General features: G+C 39.3%; 1 protein-coding gene across 13 annotated transcripts in view; it reads right to left on the bottom strand.

Moving 5' to 3' along the window:
* LOC149463348 (uncharacterized) overlaps positions 1–26,227 on the bottom strand; it is a 903,925-nt gene that overhangs the window by 38,502 nt on the left and 839,196 nt on the right. For 7 of the 13 annotated variants that reach the window (XR_016312468.1, XM_089675562.1, XM_089675563.1 and 4 more), the window contains one exon: positions 20,641–20,746. The exons of 5 other annotated variants lie outside the window; for them this stretch is intronic. Coding sequence is in view for 6 of the 8 variants with exons in the window: in XM_089675562.1 (XP_089531688.1) it covers positions 20,641–20,746 (106 nt within the window). In the remaining 2 variants the exon portion in view is untranslated. Of the gene's footprint in view, positions 1–20,640; positions 20,747–20,871; positions 21,081–26,227 lie in introns of those variants that run through there. One more of the 13 variants, XR_016312473.1, reaches the window with a different exon arrangement.

The raw sequence follows: 26,227 nt of genomic DNA, 5'->3' as shown, positions 1-26,227 counted from the left end.
CTATTAGCAGTGGCTCTCAACCATGCTTTGTGAGCCACATGCGGCCCATCAGCAACTAAAGGTGGTCACATACATAACAATCTGACTGACTGTAAATTCTACTTTAGATTTACCTTGAACTACAAAATTGGACTATAGAGTTGGAAGGCCTGCATGATTGATTACAAAATGATGGTACTGTTTAGGTAGCATCTGAAGGACTTCCCTCTGTATTCCAGGCCCATTTCCCCCTCACAGCATCCACAACCAGGCAAATGATACTTTTATACACGTCCAGATGGTCCAATAAACAGTCTAGGGGTTTTGGTTTTGTGTTTATTTTAGGAATGATGAACTTGGATGGGGAATGGGGGTGCATGCGAGACTTCTAAGGCTTCTCTGGCTGTTCTGTACAGGATGTGAGGATGTGAGCTGTAATGCACACATTTAGGCTGCAAAAATCATATACGGTAGTTCACTTATTAGTAGTAATAGTAACAAAAATAGAAATAATAGTATCACTGGCTGGCTGTTTTGCGCTGCACCTGGCTGTACTAAGTTCTGTCACTGAGAAGTGGCGTGCCACTGTTTAAGTTGCATAAATCCTGGCTGCTCCTGGTTCTGACTTGTGAGGTCTTGCCTCCACAGTCACTTTTCCTTTAAATAATGGCTAGTTTAACTATTCACTCACTCTCATTAATGGAGTTTCCTGACCCCAGAACTCCTGGCTGTCTCCTCCACTGCTGGCTAAGGCTGACTCTCTGGCTGTGATGGGTCATCAGCTAGGTCTAGCTGAGACCTTGAAGATAGACTAGTTTCCTGAGGCTCTCTTCTCTTCCTTTCTCTTTTCCCTAAAGGCAGAGCCCCCAGCACAGGGGTCCCTCCAAATCACTGGAACCTGGACTCTGCTCTCCAGACTGCCAAGCTTCAGAATATTTATGGGAATCTTCCCCACTTTCTAGGGCCACCTTCCCAAGGATTGGTGGAAGCTCCATAAATATTCAGACTGCAGCCTCTGCCCCTCCGCCCACTTTGTTCTTGAAGATTCTAGTGAGTTTCAGAAGACATGGGAGTTAACAGAGCCAGAACCTGTGAAGCCTTGCACAGCCTCCTAAGCCCAATTAACTCCTGCTCCTCTGCCTACAGAGGGGCCAACTAAACTTGCCTAACCACTAGCAACCTAGGAGGCTGTACACCTCTTTAAGCCCTGGTTCACACTATGCGGACTGGTTGCAGGTATGGGAATCACCAGGGGCGGACAGACCATTTGGAGACTTGGGCACTGCCCGAGGGCCCGGGGTGAGTAGGGGGTCCCATGAGATGCCCCTGGTTCCTTTTCCATAGGCTTTTTTGAGTTTGGGCAAGGACACAGGGGCCCCATGATCCCCTATTGCCCGGGGGCCCCATGAGTTGTCAGTCTGCCCCTGGGAATCACATCTGTTCCCGCACCGCCAGGCAAATTACACTGCCCTTATGAGACGTGCAGGGCTGCCATTCATTCACATTTTTGGGTGTGGGTGCAGGAATGGCAGGAAAAACCGCATGGTCAAAAAGACCATGAGGTTTCCCTGTAGCTTTGTTTTCAAAAAGGTGCATGTACCTTTTTTTGTGCAGAAACGCAGGCAGAGCAGCCCATTCAAATAAATGGGCTACCGTGCCCCGAGCTTTACCACACATTGGTAATAATCTAAAGGATTGTCCCAGAAAATAAAACAAGCACAAATCAATCACAGCCACACTGATGTCAAATGTACTGGCAAAGTTGACTAAGCACACTTTCCAATGGTAGTTTCACAGTATTTTCAAGGGTACATTCCCTCCCTTTACAGGGGCTGATGAACAGAGGATTTACAATGGAATAAAATCGGGGCTTTTTTCAGTGGGAACGCGAGGCAACGCAGCAATGAATATATGTAATAGCAAGGGGTGCTGTATCTATTGTTGCTGGCTGCTGGGGGATCAATTGTTACTGAAGGGGATCTATTTTTGTCTGATGGTTTATTTTTGCTGGGGAGGTCTATTGTTGTTGGTGGGGCATCTATTGTTGATGGGAGTCAATTGTTACTGAAAAGGATGTACTACTGAGGGAGGGGTCTATTGGCTATTGTTGCTGGCTGGTGGAGAGTCTATTTATGATGGATGCTGGGAGACTTGTTGTAGCTACTGGGGGTCTATTGCTGGGGTGGTATTTTGATTTGGGGGTGTTGCTGGAGGAATCTATTGTTGCTGGGAGAGGGGTCTATAGTTGCTGGCTACAGGGGATTTATTTTTTTTGCTTTTCTTGTTAACATTAAAAAATTTCATAGATATTATTCAGCACCACAAAATGATACTTGGCTCTGTATTCTCCAAAAGGAGCGGTACTGGGAGGTGAGTAGGGGGTCAGAGACAAGACGTTACTCAGGGGGGGGGAAGTTCCTGCACCTATTTTTTGAGGGAAAACAGTGCTGAAAAAAATACTTTCTAAAATATTTTCCATAACTATTTATTAATATTAAAAATTATACATGTGTTGTCAGTTTAATATATCTGCAAATTAAATAATTATCTGCATCTCTTATTATTTTTATTTGCTTGCATTTCATTTTACTAAAAGAATAGCTAACTATTTAGAAATTGCATTGTTTTATGATACACAGAATTATTATATTTATGCCTATATGTATTTGAAAGCTGTCAGCTCTGTTATGTCACTCACCTACTTAGGCAATTAGGAAGCAATGTATTAATAGAATAAATAATAATGCAGTAAAAATGAATATGACATAAATGGAGCACACATTGATATTTATGATTCCATCACCAGCTAACATGCATATGCATGAATGTATGCCCAAAGTTGCTTGCAGTCAGCTGTCTTTAAACTTTTCTAATTCCTACCACACAGCCAATATACATGCCACTTTTGTTAGGCTGAATTTAAAAACACATTCAATACTGTATTTGCACTTTTAAACAGGTGTTGAAAGCTGACATTAGGCAAAAATATAAATGACCCTCATTATCACCCTATTATCACGCATGCCGCCTTTAACTATTCCCTTGTCACTTACACCTATTGTCTTTTTATGCCCTGTTGCCTTCACATACACCTAAGACTTAATGGGGGGATTTAGTAAAACTGTTGCACACAGAATCTGCTGCAGCTGTGTATAGTAACCAATCAGCTTCTAACTTCAGAATTTTCAATTCAGCTTTGACAATAAAACCTGGAACTTGATTGGTTAATATGTATAGCTGCAACTGTGCGCTCTGGTTTTAGTAAATGTCCCCAATATGTCTTTCCCAAGGGCTGACTGAAAACTCATGGGGCCCCCGGGCAATAGGGGATCATGGGGCCCCTGTGTCCTTGCCCAAACTCAAAAAAGCCTATGAAAAAGGTACCAGGGGCATCTTATGGGACCCTACTGACCCCGGGCCCTCGGGCAGTGCCCGAGTTTCTAAATGGTCAGTCCGCCCCTGGTCTTTCCCATTAACCAACTTACCCCATTTATATAACCTTTAATCTAAACTTACAATTTAATTCTTAACTCTTAACTAGTTCTAAACTCAACCCTGGACCTTATGTCCAACTGTTCACTAAAGCAGTAATAAACCCAAAACCAGAAATGTAATATGCAAATGGTAAAGACCTATGTGCTGCTATGTTCCAACTATAGTAATAATATCAGGGAAGAAGATTGCTGCACTCACTTCTGTGGTGTACTCACACTCAAAATTAAATAAATGAAAAAAATGTGGTGTGCTATCTCATCATAAATAGAACCCTAAGCTTTAGAAACACGAAGTTACAGTCCAAGACATTTTTTTTTCCAATAATAAATGTCCAATCCAGTAAATATTGTGTTAACATCCAGCGATACTCAACACCTTGTTTGACTTGTGACCCCACTCCCTGCTAACCTTCACCATTGACCTATAAATTATAATAGGCCAAAAACACTTTACAAGGAAAACGTGTCTCCAAATTTCTGATCCATGACGTGTTATTTCCATATTATGCTTCTTTAAACCCCAGATCCGTGCAAAATAAAACAATAACATATCATAGTGCAACACTGTTTTATATAACCAAAAATTAAACATTTTACAATATCCACTCACATTAAACAAATTATATGTGACTCCAAATTATAGTGAACATTACATAGTGAACACATGCATTACTCCCCCGTGCCGACTATATTGTGGTGTTTCCCATCACCAGGTAGGTGCACCATCCACTCACCTTCTTCCCACCTGACTTGTTCAGGTCATGTGACCTGTGATGAAACATGTTGGGTGGAGCCTAGTGATGTCACTTCAGCTCATGCCCAAACCGGCAGCTACAGGCAAAGTGACGTACTCGTACGTCACTCTGGCTGTACTAACACAAGCGCACCCCCTCGACTGCTGTGTCCAGCAGACACAGCGGAATGAAGATCTCGGTGAACGGGACCCGGTGATAATGTGATCGCTATGCTATTACTATGTAAGCAAAGCTGCTATGAATCAATGTCATTCATAACAGCTCTACTTCTCTTCCTAGTGAGCTGTGATTGGCCCACAGCTTTCACATGATACATGGAGCCAATCACAGCACCCTGTACCATGTGACCAGCTCTAGCCAATCACAGATCACTATCCTGAGCTGTCAGGAATGAGTTAGGTTCTGACAGCAAGCTTTGGATTGCAGGAGAAATGATCTTTATTTTGAAGAAAAAAAATCCCTGATCACCCCCCCACACACACACACACACTGTAGTATAATGTTACTATGGTAACATTGTACTATTCTGCTAAAAGTATTTAAAAAAAAAAATATTAAAAATGTAAAAAAACATATTGAGAATTTTTTTTTTTTAAGAGTTTTTTTTTTTAACTACTTTCCAACCGCTTACCTGCATGTTTCAGGTGAGCAGCAGCTCTTGGCAAAGCGACACAATCATTTGTTGCTTCCTATTTTGGGGTGTGAACACACCTGCGCCCCCACCCCTCGGTCCAAGGACAGAAGAGTGAACACGGCACTGAGTAAAAGCGCCACTACATTTTACATGCATGCGTTAGATTAGCACATTTAGCCTTTTGATCGCCCCTATTAACCCTTTGATCACCCCTTCACTCAGCCAGTGCCATTAGTATAGTGTCAGTATATATAATTTTTCACTGATCACTGTATTCCTGCTACTAGCGACATCAGATAGCGTCAGGGTCAGCTAGCGTTAGATTGCCCGCACACTATCGCACTCATGCTATAGGTCACTGATCACTGCCATTGCCAGTTTAGTGTTTGTATGGATCAATATATTGATCATGAACAGAACTATACTAGTACCTCCTTTGTATAGTGTCCACAAAAACACAAAGTTAGCAGGATCAGCCTCGTTTGCTGCCAGCACTAGCATTTAGCCCCTCTGCTGTTTTTCATGGAAGATGTATCAATTGATTGTGGGCCAAAGCAATTTATGCGCAAAACAATACATCACCGCCCACCCAAATTCAGCTCTTGCCAGACAATTCGCATGGAAACCTATCACGGTTTCCGAATTTAAAACTCTTTTTGGCCTAACCCCCAACATGGGCATTACAAAAAAAATGAATTGCGGTCATGTTGATCCACAGATCCAGTTCATCATATGTAAATGTTCTCTGTTATTACGTATATGCCCAGCATGGACTAGCAATGTACTGGTACATCGTTGGACTTTAAGTGATTATATTGGGATGATGCCTGCAGCTACAGGCATCACCTGGTATCGTTTTTTTCAGCTGGTGGTGGGCTTTCATATAAAAACAATCCTAGTGGCCAATTAGTTGCTGAATTATTTTATGAGCAGCAGGAAGGGACATCCCCCTGCTGCTGCCTTTTACAGTTTTCTTAGGCTCTTCTGTCCCACAGGGGAATCCGAGAATGCAGCCAGCAGTTCTGCTGGCTGACCATAGAGTTGGTCAGAGACCAGAATGGCTCCAATCATCTCTATAGTCTAAGAAATCAGAAGCTACACAAATTTCATCACTTTAGTTTCATAGGATATAAAAAGCGCCATTTGTAAATTGGGAAACCATCTGATCACACCAATCTTGGTGAGATTAGATAATCTAAGGGCAGAGGAGACATCTAGAGTCTAATAGACCCCAGAATTCTCAAAAAAGAATATATGACAATGCCCATTGAAGTTATAGGGGATATTTGCATTCCCTATGTTAGAATTAAAACAGATTAAAAAAAAAAAAAATTAAAGGGACAGTGTAAAAATAATAAAAAAAAAATCAAAATAACCAGAAAAAAGCACCCTTGTCCCCCTGCGGATGCGCACCTGTGTGTGCAAGCGTTGACCCCGTGCCGGTATGTAAACAGTGGTTGCACCATGCATGTGAGGTATCGCCGTGAACGGCAGATCGAGGGCAGTAATTGTAGCACTAGACCTCCTGTGTAAATGTAAATTGGTGACCTGTAAAGGCTTTTAAAGCGTCACCTATCGATAATAAATATATATGTACTTTGTTGTCATTACACGGGCATGCACAATTTTAAAGCATGTCATGTTTGGTATCTACTTACTCCGCATAACATTATTTTTTATATTTTATCAAACAATTGGGTAATATATTGTGATTTTGTGCATTCAAATTCTAAAAAAAGTATTTTTCCCTAAAGATTTGCATTTGAAAAATCGCTACGCAAATACTGTGTGATGTAAAAAATTTCAACACCCACCATTTTATTCTCTAGGGCCTCTGCTGTAAAGAAATATATAATATTTGGGGGTTCAAAGTAATTTTCTAGCAAAAAAAACTGTTTTTTCATGTGAACAAAAAGTGTCAGAAAAGGCTTGGTCTTCTGGAGTGGGTGATGTGTGGCATAAGCTTCTAATGTTGGCCATGAAATGCCAGGATAGTAGAAGCAGCCCCTCCAAATTACCCCTTTTTGGAAAGTAGAAACTCCAAGGTATTTGCTAAGAGGCATGGTGAGTGTTTTGCAGATTTCATCTGTTGCCACATGTTTTTGGAAAATGAAGAAAAAAAACAAAAAATTTATTTTTACTTGGGAGAAGTAGCAGAATGTGATTTGGGGTGTTATTCCACATATTCCCATGGAATGCATGAACAATATATCATTAAAGTGACAACTTTGTGTACAAAAACAAAATGGTCATATTCATAAAAATTTGTGACAAAAAATAAAATGTTCCATGGACTCAACGTGCCTCTCTGCAAAATCCTTGGGATGTCTACTTTCCGAAAAGGGGTAATTTGGGGGGGGGCGGGGGGTTGTACTGCCCTGGCATTTTAGCACCTCAAGGAATGTGATAGGCAGTCAAAAAGTAAAAGCTGCGTAAATTCCATATATATACCATAGTTTGTAGATGTTATAACTTTCACACAAACCAATTAGTATACACATACTGAGATTTTTTCAAATCAAAGACATGTAGCAGAATACATTTTAGCCTAAATTTATGACTAATGTTGAGTTTATTGGATATATTTTATAACCAAAAGTGAAAATTTTATTTTTTCAGTATTTTTTTGTTTATAGCACATGTGTTCTTTTTAATAGAACACAAATGTGCAGCCGCTCAGCGTCTAGGCCCAGACGCCGGGAGGTTATACATTTGCGTTTGGCCGGCCTAAAGAGATTAAGGAAGCATAATATATGGAAGGAACACGTCACGGATCAGAAATTTGGATACACATTTTCCTTATAAAGCGCGTTTTTGGCCTTTTATAATCTATAGGTCAATGGTCAACGTGAGCAGGGAGTGGGGTCACAAGTCAAGCTTGGTGTTGATTATTGCTGGATGATAACACAACATGTACTGGATTGGACTTTTATTATTGGAAATTGTGTTTCTAAACCTTATAGTTCTATTTACGATGAGATGTGAAACACATTTTTTTCATTTTTTTCAAATATTTAATTTATTGCAGCTTACCAATCCTTAGATGTGGTGTCTGCATTTGTTTTCTTTTTTAGACTTTTTTGCCTTTGTTTTCACCTGGTGATCTGGCCAGTAACACGCCCCCTGTATTAGAGTGCCTACACTCAGGATGAATGAGCACAGAGGCACATTTGGACAGCAGCATTGTCAGTCTAGGTGGAGGGGATTGTTATATGGACTAGCAGATTCCGATACCGTAGCCTCCCTGGCAGTATTCCCGAGTGTAGCTCGGGATAAAGTTTCAGTACCACAAGCGGTAACCCCGAGCTACACTCGGGCTTACCATGCAGCGCTGCTCTGGGATCTCTTCTTCACTTACCTTGTCCTGTGCTCCCGCGATGTCCCTCCTGCAGTGTCCCCTGTAATGTCCTCCGGCGGATGCCGGCATCTGTCATCTGGGTTCCGTTCCCTGCGACGTCAGGATGTACGGGAGAAGGAACGGAGGGAAATTTGAAAATGACAAAAAGTGACATTCACTAAATACACAAAAATCACATAGTAAAACATTACTGTATCAAACCATTTCACATACATGTTGTCCCTAGTGCTTTGTCCTGTGCCCTGCCTGCATTTTTACTGTTCTTTCTGCCTGGAAACTGAGAAATGTCCATGGCGTCCAAAAAGCGTCCCTTTAGGTCAAAACCGGTTTTAGACCAGCTAGAGAACAGCGATAGTAAATTAGAACCACTTGCAGAATTGAGTGATAATGATTCGTGGGGAAATTCATCATCAGACACTGAAAACAATTTTGCCACTTTGCTCAGTGATGTGTGAACTTGGCGCTATATTTCAAATTTCAGTGTTTTTTGTTTGATTATATTATTGAATTACATTTATTATTATATTATTATTTTTATGATTATTTATTAAATTATAATTTATGATTTCGTGTTTCAAATTGTAACATACCCGGGATGTTTACTAGACTCTTGTTTAGACAGATTTCAGTGAGTTATTCCTAAAAATTACAGGCCTACAATAAAAAACTACATATTTCCATACAGAAAAATGTACCGCTTTGAGCACAGAAATACTGACATAATCAGACCGCTAGAGAGGTTAACAAAGTGAAGCCAATTTCCAGCTCATACTGCAGCTGCACAAGCAGTTACAGCAAATAGTTTTCCCCTTTTGGGTTAAAGGTTTTATATGAATACATAAAAGTTGATCGTTGTAAGCATCCCTGTCAATGGTAAATGGTTTGTTTCAACACTTTAACTACTGCATTTTGAAGAGCTTTTTTTGTTGAAAAACAACAGATTTATTTTCTGCATCATATGTGGTATTAAAGGAAAGAAAACCTAAAAATTAAACTACTGCATCCATCACATCTAAGAATTGGTAAGCTGCAATATAATAAATGTTTGCTTTTAGCTTTAATACCACTTTAACCACACTTGATTTCCTGAGCTAAATTAGTGATACTTACTTTACTGGGAGTATACTTTTGGTTGTAACTTACCAATGTGGGCCTCAAATAGTAATAACTGCAGCACCAAAACAGAAATTAAAATATATGCTTTGACCACTTGACCTCTTCCCTATAGCAGAAGTACTGTTACAGGGTGGAAGGGCTGTGCAAAATCACATATATATATGTAATTTGCACTTTCGGGTAGGGGGTGCGTGCACGCCGCCTCCCTACCCACTCCTCTATTGGCAGCTAGAGATGTCAATTACCGGGTCACTCGGCGATCAGCACTCGGTGATCTTCGGGGAAAGATGACGGGGAGAGATATGTGTGTAAACAACACAGGTCTCTCTCCTGTCAGCATGGACATGCTGCTTTGTATCTCTCTGCACAGTAGATTCAAAACAGCATGTCTCCCTAGTAAAACACAAAACAGAGCATACAGTAAAACACACAGTTAACCCTTTGATCACCACAGATGTTAACCCCTTCCTGCCCAGTGTCATTAGTACAGTGTCAATGCTTTTTATTAGCACTGATCACTGTATTAGTGTCACTGGGGATGTCAGTGGCAGTTAGTCAGTTCCCACCCAGTGTCAGAATGCCAGCCACAGTCCCGCAGTCCCACTATACGTCGCTAACCACCGCCATTACTAGTATAAAAAAAATTTAAATTCCAGTATATATACACCACCATTTGTAGATGCAATAACTTTCACGTAAACCAATTAATTTACATGTATTGGGATTTTATTTTGCAAAGACATGTAGCAGAATACATTTTGGCCTAAATTTATGAAGACATTTTAAAAAAAATGTTATTGGATATATTTTCTAGCAAAAAGTCAAAAAAATTGTTGGTCTTTTTTTGTTTATAGCGCAAAAAATAAAAAACGCAGAGGTGATCAAATACCACCGAAAGAAAGCTCTATTTGTGGGAAAAAATGACATAAAATGCATTTATGTACAGCGATGCATAACCGCACAGTTCTCAGTTAAAGTAATGCAGCTCTGAATAGCAAAAAATGCCCAGGTCAGGAAGGGGGGTAAGTCCTCTGGAGGGCAAGTGGTTAAAGGATTAGTTCACCTTTAAAAAAAAATTATAAAAGTACACAACTTTTTGAAGGTAAAAAAAATGTGCATTTATTATTTTTTTATTGGAAGCCTGTAAAGTATCACACCTACAATCAGTAGATCGTGAGTGCAATCGTGGCTCTTGCAGACTGTCTGTGTATCTGTCTGCCTGTACCTCATATGGGCAGGCAGTTACTGAATGACAGGAAGCATCATTGTACTACCTACTGTAGTGTGCTCATCAGTACCCTGCTGGTTCATTGAGAACTGAGGATAGTTGTAGGGCTGACGATAGTTGTGATTCTCCGATTCACAAAACGTTGAATTAATGGCGTGGCTGGGTGGGCAGAGACCCGTATTTTTTTTTTTTTAATTGTGTCAGTGGGTGAGGGGGAAAGATCCTGCCCTGCTGTCACAACAAGGACTTGGGGGTTGTGGGGGCTGCTCAGTTTGTAACATGCTACACCCTAAATATTATTATAGGTACTTATATAACTCTGTCAATTTTACGCAGCGCTTTACATATATGTTGTACATTCACATCAGTCCCTAACCCTCAAGGGGTGTACAATCTAAAGTCCCTAACTCACATTCATACATACATATACAAGGGCCAATTTAGACAGGATCCAATTAACCTACCAGCATGTCTTTGGAGTGTGAGAGGAAACTGGAGTACCCGGAGGAAATCCACACAGGCACAGGGAGAACATGCAAACTCCAGGCAGATGGTGCAGTGGTGCATTTAGCCACTGTGCTGCCCATATATGAGTGCAACATGTAATATGTTACTAAAGGTGAACGTATGCTGAAGCATTGCTGCATTTTTCTAAAATGTGCTATAGTTTGTTACATAAAGGTGAACAGTATCATCAAATGAAACGTTACAGTTCTTATATGCATGATAATGGAGTGCATTGTGTCCCATTCCTGTGTGAATAAAGCCTTAGGTCTCATTCACACAGCTGTAAAAAATGTATTTACAAGCGTTATTTAATAAATGGATCTGAATGAAGCTGCATTGTTTTCAGTGGAGACATTTGCGTATTTTCATAAACATGAACTGTGTTCAAATCTGTAACACAAAATCCAAAAATCCGCATCTGAAGACGTACATATACATGTATGACAGATGCAGGTATTGCAAAAAGAAAACAAGACATTTTTTGGCATGTATTTACTGATCATTTGGCAGGAGGAACTTTTGTGCTAGAAATAAACATGTGTAATAGGATCAGTAAAAATGTAAAAACACCCATCTGAATGTAGCTTTCTACTCATATGCATGAACATGCATTTCCAAGACTTACTGATTAGTCAGTAATAGTGAAATCAAAAATTACATTTAGAATGTAGTGAGTCAATAGCATTAACACAGTATTTTTTTTTCTTGGGTCCTCATAACATACTTTATAATATGTTTATAATATGTTATTTTTTTCCACTTCCGTCAACAGACCAAGTTGTCCAGCAAAGGTGTCAGTTAGAGGGGTTGGGACAAACTATTGATCAGTGACAGGTGTGCTTACAACTGCCAGCTTTTAGTCATGTGGGTTAAACCTATTTTCCTTATGAATAAAATATTGTTGCTGTAATTGTTTTAAAAGTATTAGCTAGATTTAGGCTACAATGTGTTCGTCTCTTTCTAAAGCAGAACCTATCATTTACAGCCAATGAAGCTGCCCCCTTGGCCTCTGTTTGATCTGCAGTTGCTATGATGCTGCACATGTGATCATATATAACACTAGCCATTTGATGGGTTGACAGATTGGTTTGGAGCAGGAAAAAAACTATGTTACTGGGGGACAAAAAGTGCTGTGTTAATGCTAGTGACAGACAGGGTCATTCGTGCATTTTTTTTATTTTACGCACAGTCCTTCCTTAACCCCTTCCCACAGATGCTCCCTGCCTCTTTAAGAAAATGAAAATAGCAGGAGGAGGTGGTAGGCATTCTGATCATGTGATTGGCTGTCACAGCAGGCACATGATAGGAATTTCCTGATCGCATGTATGCACTGGGAGCTTCCCATGACATTTTAATTACAAAGGTTTTGAACAGAGCAGCCCTGATCCTCCTCTTCTCGGGTCCCCCACCAGCACTGCTGGCTCACCCCTCCCCACCACCGAGTGCCCACTATAGCAAGCCGCTTGCTATGGGGGCATTGGGGTGGGCTCACTCTTGAGCCATCTCTGTGGGATTGATTTACTAAAGGTAAATAAACTTGCAGTTGCTCCTGAGCTTAGTAAAAGGGCAGAGGCTCTGCTGACTTCCGTCATCCAATCATGTGCAAGCAAAAATATATATTTTTTTAATATCCTTGCATGTGACTGGTTATTCTTTGCAAACTGAAGCTTTATATAATTTACTAAGCTCTGGAGCAACTGCAGTTTGCAAAGTGCACAGTGCATCCATAGACACACAGAGTGTGTCTTAGCCTCACCCCCTGGCTCTCTCCTCACTAGCTGTGATTGACAGCAGTGGGAGCAATGACTCCCTCTACTGTCTCTGAGCCAATAAGGAGGGGGAGAGCCACTGCTCTCATGCACATCGCCAGATTGAGATTGGGCTAAGCTAGGGGGGGGGGGAGCTGCACTCAGAAGGTTTTTTACCTAAATGCAGAGAATGCATTAAAGTGTTACTAAACCCAGGACCCTGCATTCACTCCCACAGTACACAGAACATGGAAATGCAATTATTTTAGTAAATATAAACTGCTAAATACCTTTTCTCATCAGCAGTATATAGCAGTCTGGTGACTTCTATCAGTGTTCAACAGAGTACTGGATAAAGCTTTTAGGAGGAGTTTTCTTTCTGCTCCAGGAGGATGCAGAACCCCTGACCTCTGTGTGGACAGTGCTGATTGGCCCTGTGCTGATCACATGCCCTCTCCCAAGGAAAAAAAAAAACCTCTCAAGCAATACACACCAAACTGAGCATGCGCAGTGCGTCTCCACACATGTCTTATAAGGAGATAAAAAGGAGACATTGGAAGAAGGGAAGGAACAGAGAAGTCAGGATCAAACAACAGTTTTACACAATGCAGAGGATTAACCCCTTAGGTTCCACGGTAAGTATAACAAGCATGCTTTCCTGCATATACAGACTGATTTTACTGTTGTGGGTTTAGTAACACTTTAAGGTAAAAATTAAAAAAATAAATCAGCCTTTAGAACCACTTTAAGACAATTTAGTACAAAAAAGTAGTTTTTGTGTTTGTCAAAGTGTCATAATTTTATAATTTCCTATCATTTCAACAATATATGTATAAGGATTCATTTTCATTTCCTTTAAAATGTAAAATTTAATTGTTTTTTATGGTCTACATTTTTTCAGCATATTCCCATTTGAATTGTTTATACAGTGCTGCAAATTATTCAGAACCAGCTATTCATCCTTTACTTGTAACCTGAGCGCTCAAAGTAAGCTTCATCCCCAGAGATTGTCTATAGAGCATGGCCATGTTTCCCAATGCAAACACACATTCTGTGTACAAAGGTGCACAAGCAAACCAGCATCCTTTGCTGATGACAGAGAATGAACACAGCTACCCCTCAATCATTGCAGGAGTTCCACTTTAATAAATGACATCTGAATTGTTTAGTACTTATCTAAACATAGATTTGCTTTAGGCCTCATGCACACAAGCAAAAAAAAAAAAAGTTTAATTTCTTTTTTTGTTTACAGAACTGAATGCAGTTGTATTGTTTTCAATGGGGACATGCACACAGGTGCTTATGTACTGCGTTCAGATCCATCACCAAAAATGTAAAAATCAGTATCTGAGGACATACATTTAAATGCATGTAAATGTGTATATATTGATGCAAAGGTACATTCTGCCATTGAAAAAAAGCAGGAGGATATAGAGTTACAATTTTTTACCATTTATAAAAATCTATTGAAAGGCAAGCCTTTTATTCTACATTCACATGAGCATAAATATTTTACCGATCTTATTACGCATGTTTTTTCTTGCATGATGATCAGTGATCAGTAAATACTTGCTAACCTGTTAAATGTGAAAAAATTTAAATTTTTTTCAATAACTGCATCAGGTCGTATATACGCTTGCTAATGTTACGGATCTGAAAGCAGTGCATATTTACCCACCTGTGTGAATGTCTCCATTGAAATCAATACAGCTGCGTTCAGATCCGTAAATTTTAAAAAATGCCTCTAAATAAATGCGTTTTTTGCGGCCATGTGGATATAGCCGACATTTGGGGACCTTTGTGTTGGAAAACCACGCCTATGGGGGAGATTTACTAAAACTGGAGCACTCAGAATCTGGTGTAGCTGTGCATGGTAACCAATCAGCTTCTAACTTCAGCTTGTTCAATTAAGCTTTGATAATGAAACGTGGTAGCTGATTGGCTACCATTGCCTGCTGAACCAGATTCTGTGTGCAGCAGTTTTAGTAAATCTCCTCCTGTTTGAGCAGTAAATTCTTAACTGTGTGCATGTAGCCTTATTAAAAGCTTTTTTTACAGTTATTATTACTATTTGGCAGATTTTCAGTGCCAATTAATATAAATGAGTTAACATGTATGAAGATCTTTTAAAAATGATTAAAATTTTAAAAGCTACAAGAATTGGTAGTATCTCATTATAATATGATAATATTAGATGGAAGATATTTTTCTACACTAGAGTGACTACCTTTAATTCCACAGAAAATGACCAAGAACTGTCATTTATCAGCTCAAAATGATTGAACGTAGAACAATGGGCTGCACAGCAAAATTAAGTTCAATGCCAGGTTCTGTGCATATATCATAAGTACATCCTTATCAGTCAATTGATATTATAGCCTTTGTTCCAGGTAACTATAGTACTTTATATTTATGGATGCGTTAAATTGGGGCTCCCAGCCTCAGATAAGTAGCACCCCTCACTTGTGAAACCCATTACCGGCTGCCATGAAGAGGATGAAGCCTCCCCATGTCATTCCTGCACTCATCAAATGATAGCACAGGGGCTATTCAGGCTCCATGGACCACAGTCAAGAAGCATTAATTAAGCCGATGAATACCATAGAAATGTATGGATCCAGCATAATCAGGTTTCCTCCTGCAGGCTGTCGTTAGGGAGTAAGCACAAGCAGCCATGAGAATAGGAGCTACTGTTAGGAAGAAGTCATGCATATAATTGGCTATATTTAACATAACCATTTTAATGATCACTTATTAAAAGTGCATTTATTTAAATTGGTGGGGTCTACAATTTGTCCAAATCAACTTTATAAGTTAAGAAAAGGGTCACGATGCCAGCTTAACAGGTTTTCTGGATTGCCTTGGGCCAGATGAAGGATTATGTGTCATTGTATTATCAGCTACCAGGGTTTGCTAGATCTTTACTATGACAGTGTAATATCAATTAATCATTCATTAGGCGTCTCGTTAGCACTCTTAAGTAGCACTAGACAGATCTAGCAGTCTCCGGGGATGCTGGATGGCAGCAGGCTTAACAAAGGTGTCCAGCTGTTGTGAAACATGCTGAGATCTGTAGTTCCACAACAGCTGGCCAGCAGCAGGTGCCCCAGGTGGTCCCTCCAGTAGATGATGTGACAGCATCCGCCGTGGCAGGTAAGTGGCGCTAGGTGATATTCCATAGCAGCACAATATTTAGTATGTACTTTGTTTCTTCTGAAAGGAGCTTGTAGTGCCTGTGATCATTACTAACCCTAGATGTCACTCAGCACAGTCTTCTTCCACCTGTCTACAGATCCACAAAGGTGTACACATCAGGGAGCAGGCATGGTGTCACTGATGGGGATGCTGACTGCAATCTATGGAATAATCCTATATGATCAGATATGAAGAGCCAGCAGGATCAGATCTGTAATGTTCTGCCTCTCACTGTGTGTGTGCTTTTTACTCTGTGGGGGGTCGTGTATACAATGTATTTTATATTATACTTTAATAGCTAGACTTCCCTGCTTGAGTGAATGTCCAGAATTTCTACTGAAATACAAGGCTGCTACAAATAATAATAATAATTATAATAATAATAATTCTTACTTTTTTTTCTTTTTCTTTTTTTTTCTTTGTTTTTTTGAGTTTTTTTTTTTTTTGTTTTATTTTGTTTTTTAGAGGCCGATATCAATGTACATGATCAATGTGCCAAGTTCTCTTCCAGAAATCAGGTCCCTCATCTCTACATATTCCTACTATCAGGGAGATTTTTAGAACTTTTGGAAAAGTAGGGCATGCCAGATGGCAATAGCGTCATTAACAAACAAACTTGGGGATGTGCTGCTGAAGCCTGAAATTGGGAAGGAGACCCGGGGAACAAAGGACACTGCTGTCCCTTAACTGGCAGCCAGGGCTGCAGAAATGCTTCCCTTGCCTGGTGCAGTGTAATGAATGGACCCCCACTCTTCCTTCTCCTCCTCCTCCTCCCCCCTCCTGTCAAAGAGAAAACTTTCTGCGCTGGGCAAAAGTGACAGTTATTGATGGGTAACCCTTTGTACCCCGAGGAGCCACCACAACTACCAGCTTTGTTTGGCTTCACTCGCACATTCATAGCAAGTTTACCTCTAACTTGAGAATCATTAAATTGTAAGAAGATGCAATGTTTAACTGTTAGTCTGTCTAACTATCTATTTACACACACTATATATATATATATATATATATATATATATATATATAGAAAATTGTTTTTGGAGAAAGTACATGTTCAAAACAGAAGAAGACAACATGTTGTTATCCAGACAGCTGAGTAGTGTCCCTCTGTGGTCCTTAGGATGTTATTACATAGGAGGCTATAGATATTGACGTCTTCACAATTTTCCCACATTGCAACTCCGATATAGAAGGATGAACATAACGATGTAGATGGATCACCGATCCCAGGGGATTTAGCCACTCTCAGCTAATTATTAAAGGATTTGAAAGGTTCAATTAAACGATGTACATGAAAGAACGATGGCTGTGCACCTGCATATTGTCGCAACCGGTAATTTGTGGCCGATCTGTCACCGACCATCCCACGTTGATAAATAGGACGATCCTATCGCCACTACTTTCAGAAGCTAGGCTGAGTTTACCATTTCCTCCTTTCTCTACAAATGCGTTCACCCCGTACGGTATTCATTGTTGTAACCATAAAAAAACACAATAAAGAAACAGTTTGAAAGCATTTTGTGCGATAAAAATAATCAGTTATGGATGAGTTGTGCTGCACATCGGCGATAAAATGATGGTAAATATTGGCTAAATATTGTAGCCGATGAGAACAATCCGAAATGTTCTTGGATGACAGAATATAGTAAACATCCTCAACTACACTCTGGTTTAAAAAATATTTTTTTTAACGTAAGCAGCAAACTGACCATATTTATTCGACAAAGAATGTAGTGTGGTGTAAAGTGAAAACGAAGATTGTCAAACCATGGTCATGTGACACTTGGCAGCGCCAGGAGGCACTGGGTTGGTATTATTTTATTGGAAAATATGGATCCGAATATAACGTTTTTAATTCGGTGGTTACATTGTTCTTCATAAAAACAACAAATTTATATAGAAACAACTCCTACATTCTACATCCCTTCCCAAGAAGACTGCAAAAGTTATCGAATGTAACAATGAATATTTTCCCAGAAATCCAGTAAGTGAATGGAGGTGGGAATGGAGCAGTGTGGAATTAGGAGAGAGTTTGGGATGTTTTGTGGCCTTATTTTTGTACTTGTACCCCCCCCCTTCCCCCCTCCTCCTCCTCCTGCTTCTCCCAGGATCCGATGGACTAGGATGAAGAATGCCATACATCATCACAGTCCCCTGCTGTCCCTGCTTAAAGTGCATCAAAGCTGACATTGTTCCACGCTTGGGGTGAGCCAGCAGGGCCAAGCAGAGGATCAGCATTGTTCAGGCTCCTGTGTGGGGAAAAGTTCCCTTCCACTGCGCGTTGTCACCTCACTCACTTATGTGCAAGCAAGTGGGGGTGACTGCTTCACACCAGCCAATGGAGAGAGAGGGGTATTCACACACACACACATATATATATATTTATTTATTTAGTTAGTATAATATAATGTATGATATATATCAGAATTGATATATTTTGATGTAGAGATAGGTGTATTTGTGTGTGTGTAAATAGAAAAATAGGTTTCTGTGTGTATGTGGATAGATAGATAGATAGATAGATAGATAGATAGATAGATAGATAGATAGATTTATGTGTGTATGGATAGATAGATTTATTTGTGTATGTGTGTGGATAGATAGATAGATAGATAGATAGATAGATAGATAGATAGATAGATAGATAGATAGATAGATTCATACATACATACATACATAGATACATATTAGATAGATAGATGTGTGTATGTGAATAGATAGATAGATAGATAGATAGATAGATAGATAGATAGATAGATAGATTGGTTTATGTGTGTATGTAGATAGATAGATAAATACATAAATACATAGATAGATTTATGTGTGTATGTGGATAGATAGATAGATAGATAGATAGATAGATAGATAGATAGATTTATTTGTGTATATGTATAGATAAATAGATAGATGGATAGATAACATAGATGTATATGTATTTCAAAAGGCATATGTTATGATGTATAGGGGAGTGAGATCAATTATCTATCTCAAAAGGGATATTTTGTTTGTTTTATCAGTAATAAAGATCCTGATTGATATCAGAAAGCATATGTTGTGATGTATAGAATGGGGGCAGGGGGGTCAATTATTTGTCTCACAAAGGATATTTTGTATGTTTTATCAATAATAAAAATCAGGATTGATACCTCCATCAATTTTTTCCCAACAAATGTTTCAGAATAAAATAAAATAATCGTCCCCAGGGTCTTAAATCCAGTCCTCTGTCTTGTTCAGGGAAATGTAAACGATAAATATGTGTAACGCTTTCAGTCATGCAGCCGCTAAGCCTGGCCATACATTATACAATCTTCTTGTACAATTTTCCTTTTAGACTTACTAAATCCATGTAATTTAAGGTCAAACCTAAAGACTTTCAATTTGTATGCAATCAGGTAGGCCCTTGCACTACATCGTTGAAGGTAAATCTAAAGGAAATTGAACAAGGAAATTGTATAACGTATGTGTATTCCAAAGTAGTTATCGAGGCTGATTGGGAATGTTCACCCAATAAATTGTGTTAATCGTCAAGTATTTTAATCAGGTGAAAGTTTCAGGTGCAAACTATTTCATCTGCACACGACTGGATACTTGAAGTGACGAATAACACAATTCAAGGGGTGAACATTGGCCACTCCTTTAGTAAATCCGCCTCGTTGCTACCCAAGCCCATACAGCATTACGCTATAGTTCTTTAAAAAAAAAAAAATCGCCCGTTAGTAGAAATTGATTTCCTAGAGATACATAGATAGGAATATATATGCATAGTGTTGCTGAGGAGCCATTATAGCGCTGACATGGCAGAGCGCAGTTGAGCCTTGTGAAGTGGATGCAGTCTGGGAAGCTCCAGGCTGTTGCTAGGCACTGAATACAACAGAATTCTCCATAAATCCCACGATGTGTACTGCTGAGGAGGGGGGGGGGGGGGTCTAGGCAAAAGTGCACACATCCAAGGGACCTTCCATATCTAAACAGTTCATTTCCACAAGTCATCTTCACAAATCTCTACAATTACATTGCTATTGTTCTTCCCCAACAACTTCAGCTACAGAGAAAAGGTCTTCCCTGCCGGAGCCCTCCCAGCCAAGGGTTGAAGTTATTAAATAATAAAGCTATTGTGAATTACATTGTTGTTCAGAAAAATAGGCCAATTATCCGCTCTTATATCGCCATAAAGATCATATTAACTCGAATTAGTAGCCCTGATGTGTCGCTGCTATTTTATTTGTCTGCGAGAGAACAAACACAAGGCAAATAATGCTGAGAATGGCAATATATTACAGAAATTGGAATAATCTGCCAGAAACAGAAAGGAATAAAACGGAATTCCCTTCTATTTAATCCAAACATTATTTAAATGACATTTAAATTGGGCATCCTCGATGAGACAATTAAAAAAAAACCTAGTGCTGATTTGGGCAGATTTTTCAGCAGGTCACTTTATTCAGATTTCTCCTGCAGATGGATATTTCAGGAAGGAAGGTAGAGACTCCCTAAAGGGCAGAAAGCATGCATTCATCACAGGAATTAATTATGGCTCTGCACCAAGGAAGAGGACCAGGCAAAAATAACGCCAAGCTGGAGCTATAGAGGTCGGTGGGCGCACGTCACACACAGTGCTCTCCATACCTATAATTTGGGGGCCCTGCAGTACACATCGGAGTCAGATGGGGGACAACTGAAGCCAATTGACGCGTCCCATGGGGTCCCTGCATCTCAGACCAACCTCCATCTCCTAAAACACAGAAAAATAGGGAGATTACCGACCACATCCCCAGCCAAGTCAATGATGAAGCTGTGCCTTCTTTTTTAATTCCCTGTCAGATTTTTTTTTTCACAGTGTCATAAAACTCTACTTACTGTGATGCAGAAAAATAGCAAAACAATAATTCCAGGTTGTCATTTTTTTTCCTGCTTAACGGTCTGCGGTTAAGTAGACACCGGTCTAGGCGATGCCGCTTGTGCTGTGATAAAACTTTTTCCGGTTACATGGCTTTTTATAAGCAAACAAGAAGCAATTTGCGCAGTGCAATGCTCCAGCAGATCCAGGCAGAGTCCTAATCTGCTCCAGGCAGGGGAAAAGGACTCCCAGACCTGCACTCAGGCGACAGTGACAAGAAGAAAACTCTATTAGGAAGCATCCTATACTTCAACTAGGAACTGATCAGAGTGGCTGCACATCTTGGATTTTGAGGGGCCACCCTGGCCAATATTCCATTTATTAAACTTAGGATAGTTAACTTCCACCTATAGGCAAATAATGGGACAATTGGGAAACAAATAATCAATTACTTGTTACAATTGTTTGGACTTATTTATTATAATCATTGTTGTTGTTATTATTATTATTATTATTATTATTATATGTATTATTATTATTTTTATTATTATTGTTGTTGCTGTTATTAGTATTATTATTATTATTATTATTATTCAAGATGTATACAGCGCTGACAATTTGTAGAGCACTTTACAGTATAAAGTGAAACATCACAGCAACTATCCAATTCAATACAAGAGAGTTAGAAGGGCCCAGCTCCTCAGAGCTTACTATCTAATAGATCGGGTCATTTTTAAATTGACAGATGTTGCTGGGCCAGAAAAAAATTATTGAAAAATGTTAATATAAATAAATGGTTTAATAAGAGGTCTATTGCTGTAAGGAGGTTTTTCCCCCTTTCATATACAGACTGACAGAAATTGTGTGTCATACAAGTGACAAATGTTCATTAAAGGACCCTTGCTGGTGGTACTGTATAGCCACTTTGTGAACTGGGAACTGTGTAAGAGGGTGGAAAAAAAACTCTGAGAGTGTGAGTTGATGCCATGCTGGCTGGCAGTGTGTGGTCTATTGTGGAGAATGTGCTTTTTTGGCTGAACACACAGACCCCCCTCCCTCCCTTCCCATCCCCCAGCAGCACTGCACCTGCACTGGATAACCCAGCTCCTGGCATTCACCAGTACACACTGTTCAAGGAGAAGAGACATCTCTGACAGGACTCAATTCATCCCATTTCATCCTGCTTTTCATCCCTCTCCCAGGAATGGAGTCCCACAATCACACAGACCTTAGGATTATTGGGGGGATCTCAGAGCACTCTCCCCCAATCCACCAGCCTCCACATAATGGGTTAATTAAAATATTTTGGCGAAAATTAATAACGTCTCCTTCGAATGTATTCCCTAAACCATTGACAATTACAGTAACCCATAGCAACTACCGACTTAGCAACCATAAGCTAAAATTTGATTGGATATTAGGAGTTACTCCTCTATCTTCAGAGGCACTTACATATTATTGAATAAAGTGATATTGTGCTTTTCTACTATTCATAAACACATATGTAAGCATCATCTTCCACAGATAAAAGTAGTCCGACTCTCAGAATTCCAAGAAATTCGATTAAAGATAGACATGTCCATAGAAAGCATATGTGTGTGTTTTGTAGATCCCCCAGATGTAGTTCTTAAGGAGGACAAGATACATTATAAAGAAAAACATCAGTCACTAGCAATTACGAGAAAGAAAGGAAAGAAAGAAAGAAAGAAAGAAAGAAAGAAAGAAAGAAAGAAAGAAAGAAAGAAAGAAAGAAAGAAAGAAAGAAAGGAAAGAAAGAAAGGAAAGAAAGGAAAGAAAGAAAGAAAGAAAAAAAGAAAGAAAGAAAGAAAGAAAGAAAATGTAAAGAATTCACATTCCTAAATTTTTACAGGATAGAGAAAAGTTTCCCCCATCTGGAGATTCTGATATAAAAATGCTTTGACACACAACAGAGAGAGAAAGAAGGAGAGAGAGGAAGAAGGAGAGAGAGAAAGAAGGAGAGAGAAAGAGAGAAAGAAGAAAGCTGTATGGAATTTATATTCCTAACTGTAATTACATTATATTTACCTACCCTGTAAAACATTTTGCTGAAGCAAGAAAGAAAGAGGAGAGAGAGAGAGAGAGAGAGAGAAAGACAGAAAGAAAGACAGAAAGAAAGAAAGACAGAAAGAAAGAAAGAAAGAAAGAAAGAAAGAAAGAAAGAAAGAAAGAAAAGGAAAGTAATTAATACACCTGTTAAGAATTCATAAATGCAATTACATTATAATTAACTATCCTGTAATACATTTTGAGCTTACTGCTGAAGCGAGAGAGAAAGAGAGAGAGAAAGAGAGAGAGAAAGAAAGAGAGAAAGAGAGAAAGAAAGAAAGAAAGAAAGAAAAAGAAAGAAAGGAGAAAAAGTAATTAATACAGCTGTAAAGAATTATTCTTATCCTAATCTGTATTTAGGACAGGGAAACATTTCTCTGTAAACTTCTACAGGATACGTCTATATAAGCAGGTGTCCGGCCTTGGGTGACTCAAGGCGATAAATATCGGCCCCAGACAGCGAAGTGTACAAATGAACATCCATCGAATCAGGACATCCACAGACCACCTTTCACCTGGGAAAAGCGTAATCTGTATTTTATTATTATTATTTTTTACCAAACCCTACACGAAAAGAGTTACAGAGTCCTGCTAAATCTCTCCCCCCCCCCCCCAATAGTGTGGAGGCCCCCCTTATAGCTGTAACCCCATGTGCTAACATTGCAGGTTCTTTTTCATTCCTGGACCTGTTGACTTCCACTAACATTACATTCACAATGTTTCCTATATACAGAACACATCCAAGAGAGCAATGTGAGCCTGACATTGGCACAAAACACGATGCTACAAATCTACAGCTCTTATACCAGAAATGAAAAGAGAACTGATGTTCTAAGAGATATTTACTAAAGGCGCGTCAGCCTACGCAACCCGAGAGTCCAGCCTCCAGACAAATTAGGGCCACTTCTGTTTACCGTTTATTTTTTTTCTTTCATTTCTCTGAAGAAAAGCCGGTTATTGTTCTAGCGAATCTTTAGTCAATCGTTTTTAGGAAAACAAATACACAGAACTTCTAATGTCTCTCTCTAGATATATATATATATATATATAGACACGTCAGTCCTCTAGCACAATCCATCGGAAAGACAATGTCAGAAATAACATTTATGGTATAAAATAATTTCCAGACTAATTCCCCCCCAAAAGAAGGGTGTGACGTCATGCGGTGTATTAGCATAAAGCAGGGGGATCAGTCGGTCTGCTGCTAGATGATAAGGGTCTCTGGAGGGATACACTGCTCCCTCTAATACATTCATTATTACTCTGTCTTCTACAATTTTGCAATTTGTAAGAGCTTAGAAAACCGTAATTCTTAGAGAAGAAGGAATGACACATCACTTTCTTCCAAACTCCATGAAGAGGAAATATTGGGCGAATTTCGTCCACTAAAACTGGTATTTGCAGCACTAGTCCATACATTAACGCCAGCTCTTACATACTCTGCCAAATAGGTATTCATACTGAAGAGCAAAGAACAAAAGCTATTTTTTGTGCAAAGTGGGGGAAGGTATATAAAACATATAGATTAAAAAATCTCTCTGAACTGCACCAGAGTTTGCACTCTCCAATTTGAGCAAATCTCCTTCATAGGTTCTTAGAGGCCCCCCTTTTTCACATATACTTAGTGGTCATCCCCTTAAAAACTTGCAATCTCTCTCTGTCTGTCTCTCTCTCAGATAAGATCACATTTTATGGGGGGAAAGGGATTGCCATTTGAGTTTCTCACTTGTGATCAAGACTTATGTTATTGGGCAGCCTGTACGATTTGTACGAATTCACCATTCCCATCCAGATTCATGTGTGGGAAAATTGAAAGTCAAAGGCCTGATGACGTCACAAGCTCTGGTCCTCTGCTGAGTTTAGGATCTTTGCCGGACTAATCTCCCTGGACACAGATGGGACTAAACTCAGGAGAATAGTCCACTGGAAACCACTGGAGGTATAAGATATTATCAGAGAATCTATAGTCACACAACAGCTAGATGTGCAGCTATGGGTCTGTAATATATTGATATATTTGAATCTAAATATTTTCTACAATAATAACCTACGGTAAAAAAAAATCATGGTAGTGTATATAGGTAGAAGCCTCACATGACTGCCATCCAGGCAGCAGCACACTACTGTATACGGTATACAAGCAGTACGGCTTATTGACTTTAATGGCAACCCTCACCCTTAGCCAAATCCTCTCCAGCAACAAAATGAGTCAAAACACCACGCCAGATCCCCTATTGTAAATCCTTTATCTCTAACAAGAAAGAAGGCATCCCAAATGAAAAGGCCGGATCATTTGTCAACACACAAGCCATTGCAATGTTAAATAGAAATAACTGCCGAGAAAAAGCAGAAAGTGTGGCAGACCATACACGTGGACATTTGGATAGCTTTTCAGGGGAGAAGATCCCCCAATTTATAATGGCCTTAGGTGCCGGTACAACAGCTGGTGTCTAGGCGCTACAGCCCACCGCCCAAGGCGATCATTTCTCCAAATAGTGGCGGAGAACAAGCAGCTCATAAAATGATATTTAAGCTTCAAAGCCTAAAGTGGAAAGTAATTACACCTTCCCGAACTCTAACAACATCGGTAAATGATGCTTATATACATTATATAGATAACTAGGGGCTGGTTACTGAAGGGGTAGTTTTGTAGGTTGGCCTGTGGCTCATTTGGGATAGTTTTAGATAGACAATGCAAATAAAATGATTCACAACAACTGAAACGTATCATAAAACGGATTAGATGATTGTCAAGCACAACATCACCGGACCAAGCTAAATATGACCCTTGAAGATCGATCTATCTATCTATCTATCTATCTATCTATCTATCTATCTATCTATCTATCTATTTCTTGTTTTATCTAGATTCTACAATCTCAAATAGTAGTTTTAGGCTGGTTTATAGATAATTTAGAAAAGTTAGGCTAGCCAATAAATAATGTTATTCAAAACAACTGAAATTTGTCCTGGACCTGATCAGATGGCTGTCAAGCACAAATATGACTCTTATCTATCTATCTATCTATCTATCTATCTATCTATCTATCTATCTATCTATCTATCCAATTTCTACAATTTAAATAGACATTTTTTTTAACCTGATTATAATTACCAAGCATAATTTCTAGGCCAGCCTAAATACTCTGTAAGAATCTATCTATCTATCTATCTATCTATCTATCTATCTATCTATCTATCTTAGCTGATCTAAGTTCTACAACCTAAAGAGGCAGTTTTTAGGTTGGCCTACAGCTAATTTAGGATAGTTTTAGATACATTTTACCTTATTTACAACTGAAATTTCTC

Source organism: Staurois parvus, unplaced genomic scaffold, assembly GCF_062004578.1.
Source record: "Staurois parvus isolate SC_StPar_1 unplaced genomic scaffold, SC_StPar_1.0 ptg000155l, whole genome shotgun sequence".
In the NCBI taxonomy this organism is placed as follows: domain Eukaryota; kingdom Metazoa; phylum Chordata; class Amphibia; order Anura; family Ranidae; genus Staurois; species Staurois parvus.
This window is presented reverse-complemented; position numbering and strand designations above follow the sequence as displayed.